This window comes from Montipora foliosa, chromosome 8 (genome assembly GCF_036669935.1).
Source record: "Montipora foliosa isolate CH-2021 chromosome 8, ASM3666993v2, whole genome shotgun sequence".
Taxonomy (NCBI): domain Eukaryota; kingdom Metazoa; phylum Cnidaria; class Anthozoa; order Scleractinia; family Acroporidae; genus Montipora; species Montipora foliosa.
Genome location: NC_090876.1, coordinates 4,601,387 through 4,607,084, shown reverse-complemented (window position 1 = coordinate 4,607,084; position 5,698 = coordinate 4,601,387). Strand labels below are relative to the sequence as shown.

The 5,698-nt window shown below is 42.8% G+C and overlaps 1 protein-coding gene across 2 annotated transcripts in view; it reads right to left on the bottom strand.

The window, feature by feature from the left end:
• LOC137967850 (uncharacterized) overlaps positions 1 to 5,425 on the bottom strand; it is a 17,775-nt gene extending 12,350 nt beyond the window's left edge. The window contains exons 1-3 of one of the 2 annotated variants that reach the window (XM_068814444.1): positions 5,235 to 5,425; positions 4,438 to 4,712; positions 2,982 to 3,096 (exon numbers count right to left, since the gene is read on the bottom strand). In XM_068814444.1, the coding sequence (XP_068670545.1) occupies positions 2,982 to 3,096; positions 4,438 to 4,712; positions 5,235 to 5,313 (469 nt within the window). In that variant the 5' untranslated portion in view covers positions 5,314 to 5,425. The remainder of the gene's footprint in view (positions 1 to 2,981; positions 3,097 to 4,437; positions 4,713 to 5,234) is intronic. The other variant, XM_068814445.1, reaches the window with a different exon arrangement.
• Between the last annotated feature and the right edge of the window lie 273 nt (positions 5,426 to 5,698).

Below are 5,698 nucleotides of genomic sequence, written 5' to 3'. Positions count from 1 at the left end.
ACAGGTTTCGTTATTCACCGCCGTCAAAAGTAAACACTTAATGACTGGTCCCGAGGGTAACCGTTAATTTTGTTCACTGAGAATCTCAACAGAAAAACGTGCAACGGTAACAGCGACGGAGGTCGCCGGTCAACATTCGCGGGTAACAGTGCACTGTTACCTTTTTGACGTCATAGATTTTGCACTGTTGCCCGCTCAGAGACTTTTGGCGGGAAACAGTTTTATTGTTAGATGTCATGTGACCTCGAACTAACCAATGAGAGCGCGCGCTGTTGGGGAAAAAAATTCAGCTATATAATAAACAATGTTAGCATCGGCAACGAGTGCGAGTACGAAAACGAGTACAACCTGTAATCGTTCTCGGAAAGGCGCTCGACCTATTTAGATAAGCGAATAATACGAGTTCCAGTCTGCAGAAAATACTATTATGGGATGAAGTTCGCATTTCGTTGCTAGTTTTGAATGAGTTGCTGGTGTGTCCACTTCTTCTACGGGAAGTCCTTTGCAATAAACGGCGAAAGGCAAACTAAATTGCCTTTTGACAAACTCGTGCTTTCCGCTACGACTTCCGTTGTTAAGTCGTCGCAGACCAACTTGCCGGAGCGAGTTGAGCGCGCACGGCTGCGCAGTACGGGTGCGCAGTAATCAAAATCCGAGAACTCGTACTCGAAATCACACTCGTTGTCGATGGTAACATTCTCTAATCACTGTGGGAGAACGGGTTTGTGGGTGACACCCAGAGTTGTGAATGGCTGACTTCGACTCAATTTGTCTTTGTCATCTCGTCCACCAACGGCTGGTAATTCATGGAGCACAAACCATTGCTAATAATTGTTAGCTATTCAATGGTTGGACGTCTATTGTTCATTTCTATGCATGTATCGTGATTTGGACTAACAAGGCGTTCTGTCCCGCCGCCGCTAATTTCTGTTTCGTAAACGGTCGATGCCATTCTCATAGTAACCAAGCCTTTTCATTCGGTAAGTTTTTAATGAGTTGTTAGGGTTAGCTTCATATTGAAACAATTGGCGTGGTTATTTTGGTAGTGCAGTGGTTAAGTGCCTTTGCTCATCAGCCATTAAAACGACAGGAAAAGAGTACAAGAGGTTACGTTTATGCAAACGCCGGCCGTGTAGCACCTATATTTCAACAGAATTAACTATGAGTGGACAAGGACAGAGAAAAACTCTGACCAGGGTGGGAATTGAACCATTAGGAGGGCTAACGCTCTCATGGTTTACATAGCATTTTCTAATTTTTTTTCTAAGTTTTTTCAAAATTGTAAGTGATATACACTGCTACAGGGACACCCAACGAGCCCTTTTTTCAAAAATCATCAAAATATATCATGCGCATAAAATAGACCAAAAATTAGCCTTATAGGAGCAATTTCTGTATCTGCTGGGAAATTTTTTTAAAAATTCCGTTTGCCAGCAGGGCCGGGCGGAATCACATTTGAATGCATCGTATCCAAAATGGGAAGGATGGGGGGGGGGGGGGGGGTACATTTACTAACAATTGACCTCAGAACAAAAATATTTCTCCCAGGAGAGGCGGGAGAGCAAGCAGATTGAAAACAATTTCCCAGCACAACAAAAATCTTCCTAATACTTCTTTTTTCAGCCAGCAGATACAAAGGCCTGCGGAACACATACCGTAAAATTCCGAAAATATGCCCCGGGGCTTATATTTTTCAAAGGACCTTTTCCAGGGGCTTATTTTTGGAGGGGCTTAACTACGGAGGGAAATTTGCTTTTCCACATCGATTGGACTACGATTGGACTAGCCTGATAGCTGGAAGTAAAGTTACCGTTTTTGCTTTGTTTTACTTTGTATTTGAGGGCAATTTTCCAATTACAAGCTCCCGGGGAGCTTACATTTGAAGGGACGAGTGAAGGTGTTATGATACCATCTCCATGTCAACAAACCGAAAGCCAGTTATTGCCGGCTCTTGTGTAAAAGGCTTTTCTTCGATAAGATCGCACTTTGTTAATAGCTTCTTTGAAGACAAAGAGTTTTTGATTGCTTCGCTCGAGTCCAAGGAACCCAAACCACATGCTTCTTCTTTTGGTTAATTCGCTCTTGTGACACGGCGGCCATATTGTCCCGGGAGACCAAAAAAGCTTTGTTTTACCACGCTAAGCCTCGCAGTGGAAACCATGGGGGTGAGGCTTGGCGTGGTAAAACAAAGGTTTTTGGGTCACCCGGGACAATATGGCCGCCGTGTGACAAGGGCGAATTGTCTTCATTGGCATCGCTCTTAATGGCAATCGCTTTCGCTGGTTTTGAAAACTGATTTTCCGAAAACCTTCTTTTAGGACGTCTTCTTGTTCCATGTTTAGGCATGACTGATTATAAACGACAAGAAAAATCCGAAAAAAACAAGAAATATCTGTAATTGCGGAAGAACGAGAGCATGAATTGAATGTACTTTCGAAAAATGGACTATGATTGTGTCGCGCGGGGTCATACAGCCCTCGGTATGGCAATAGTAGCCATGTACCCTTGTCACGCTACGGTTGTTTTTTGAACGAAAACAAGTTTTATGCGTTGTTTTTTTCCCTAGAAACAATGTGTAAACAAAGCTGTTGCCCCTGGAAACCAAAAATCTAACCTTACAAATAAGTGAATTATCAATAGAAAATAAATTTCTCTTAAAAAATAAAATAGTTGGGTAAATCTAAGTTAAATTGTGGACTTAAAAAGCGAATAAACTTTTTTTGGAAAGTTCTCGCATTTTTTGCCATTTTTTAAGCTATCATACCACCTTAACGGAAGGGGTTTTTTCGTTACCGCTTGGGGGGCTTATATTTGGAGGGGCTTATACATGACGGGGCTTATTTTCGGAATTTAACGGTATTTTGCGGAACACCTCCGTTGGGTTCCCCTGCTGCTAATCTGGTCCTAGCTTAAGTATTTTTTTTTTGCTCATTTGCAAACGACAAACTTAACAGTGAAAATTGTTTTTAAATGTCACTTACCTTTGAGGTTTTCACAAAATTCTCCAAAGAAACCCTTTTTGCACCTGCATTCCAACGCCTGGTGTCTGGGCACACATGTTCCCCCATTTTGACACGGCGGAGGTGTACATGGACCCTGAAACGTGTGATAATGGTACTAATATATATATAGCACACGTTCCGATTACAGACACATTCAAACGCGCGTTTTACATCCTTCAAAGGACATGAACGTTACTGCAGGCTTCGCATATACAGCCGTTCATTAGCAACCTCAATCAGTCTTGCCATATTTAATTAATAAAGATGGTTATGAAACTCGACAAGTCTTTTTGTTTATTCATGTTTTTGTGTATTTTTGGCCTTGACGGTGCTCAAATCACACCTTTTTTCGAGAGGATAACCGATCGAATCTTTCGATTAAATTGTGGGCAACTAATTCGCGAACCCGTACGAAGCGAAAACAAAAGGTTGTGCACTGCAACGGTCAATTCAACATCGATTGCGACAACATTGTTTCCGCTTTTGAAGGTTTTAAGATTCCACAACTACAAACGCATCATGCCCGCATCCCTTTCTCTTTGTGGATACTGAACAATTTCTTCACACTTTCTTCGCTGTGTGAACACTTAAGTCTTAAGAGACAGAGAAATGGGTCTGTATCCAACGAGTTGATTCTATCACAAGTGACGACAGGGGAGAAAAAAGTATCGAACGGTAGTCAGAAAAATAATCTGGATTCGCTCCGACGAAGGGCTATGCTCTAAAATTCACCCCTCTAATCCACTCAAAGCAGTCAATCCACTTTTAATGAACTCATGCGGTACAACTAAATCAGATTTCCAAGCTTCCTTAACGTATCATGATCAACGCAGGACGAGGTTGCACTATATTCGACGTGGAGATACGGGCACGAACTTTACCCTCCCATTATTGGTCAGAATAGCTATGCCAGAAATCTATAACCATTTGCTGTTAGTCCGGCTATTCGGTTATTGCTTGAACTTTCCAGCTCTCTTAAGCAGGGTGCAGGGATGGCGCAGTGGTGAGAGCACAGTGGTTAGAGCACTCGACTCCCACCAATGTGGCCCAGGTTCGATTCCCAGACTCGGCGTCATATGTGAGTCGAGTTTGTTGGTTCTGTTCTCTGCACCGAGAGGTTTTTCTCTGGCTTCTCCGGGTTTCACCTCTCCTCAAACACTAACATTTGACTTGATTCTTGCGTTACTTGTAGATTTCAGTTTACATTGTCCCCCCAATTAGTGCTCGAACGCTAGAACGACTAGAAACTTGCTGGTTGCAATGGAGCGCGGCCAATCTGTTATAGCGACCGCGATCGTTAAACTTATTCTGAAGTACAATTACTATGTTACGACATGAGCCATGATGGCTCTTGCTACGACCAGTGACCCACAGGTGACAAAGGCTCTTTTCATGCTCAACTCGAAGGACACAACGCGGATTGTGAATGCGTTACCTTTTTGAGAAAATGGTGGGAAGTCTGGTTTCGTTGGAAGTCCTTGGGATCGCTTCTGTGTTGATCGGATGACAATAACTCGCACCAAAGATTACCGTCCGCTCCTTGGTGTGTGGCCAGATTGAAGGAAAAACACCTAGGGCTGCTTGAGCATTCGAAGGAACAATCGAAGACGTCAGCTACTGTGTACATTCCCACTACAGGTGCACTCAAGTAGTGGAACTCGTTTTTGGTGTAAGTGTCCTGACGAAGATCTGGGTGGTATAGAGTCTCTGCTGCGAGAAAAATGAAAGTTAGTAGCAATAGTCGAGCAATCTTTCATTCCACGCAATTTGGAACCCACCGTCTTCATTTTCCAAACTAAACAGGCTATAAAGCGGGGCTTTGCCTATACCATTTCATCGATTTAACGAGCAAAAAGCTGACCAGCGAAACGAAGGATTTGCATGTACCCTTTTCAGGAATACGGTCAATCGAACGCACCTTTAGTTGTCCCACAAAATACAGGACACTTGATTTGAAACTAGTTGATGAACCAGATCCGAGCCTATCTTAACAGGATAGCACCCAATATGGAAGGCCGCATCATTCGCTGATCCACTTGTGTTGTGCCCGTTTCTGGCGGAGGGTGATTTCTCGCTTTCATGCAGGAATTCAATTCTCTTGTAAAACCAGTGTGTTGTTTTGTGCCAACCCTGAATGCTGGACAACCATTTGCCGAACAGATGATGAATAAGGTCTCATCTATGTTTAAAACTAAGGGAAAACTTCAAAGCTAAAAAGAAGTCCAAACTAACCTTGCAAACAAATCACCATTTGTACTTGCAACAAAAACAGCGGAATAAAAACGCAAAACATGCCGCTCAAAGTTAACATGACAAACGAAATGTGTTTTCGTAAAATGGGAAAGATGCACTTATTCAAGCTGCAGAATGTCGACTAGATCGACGACCACTGAAAACTAAAGCCGACTGCTAGAGTAAAGCTGTTGACCAGCCTCGTAAAATATATTTTAAGGTGCCAATTCGCGTCACGTTCAGTCAACAACGATTGACAGTCACCCTTTGAAAAACACGGAAAAGCTATAATGTTGGAATCATTCGCAGCAGCTGGTGTTTTCAAAGAGTAAAGAACCAACCAACAAACAACCAACGCTTCACAATCTTGTTTTTCATGCCAATGACGTTTGCAAACCAAACGTGTTTTTGAGGACGTTTCCTATCCTTGGGCGTACTTGATAACTCGATACAACCATTAGAGA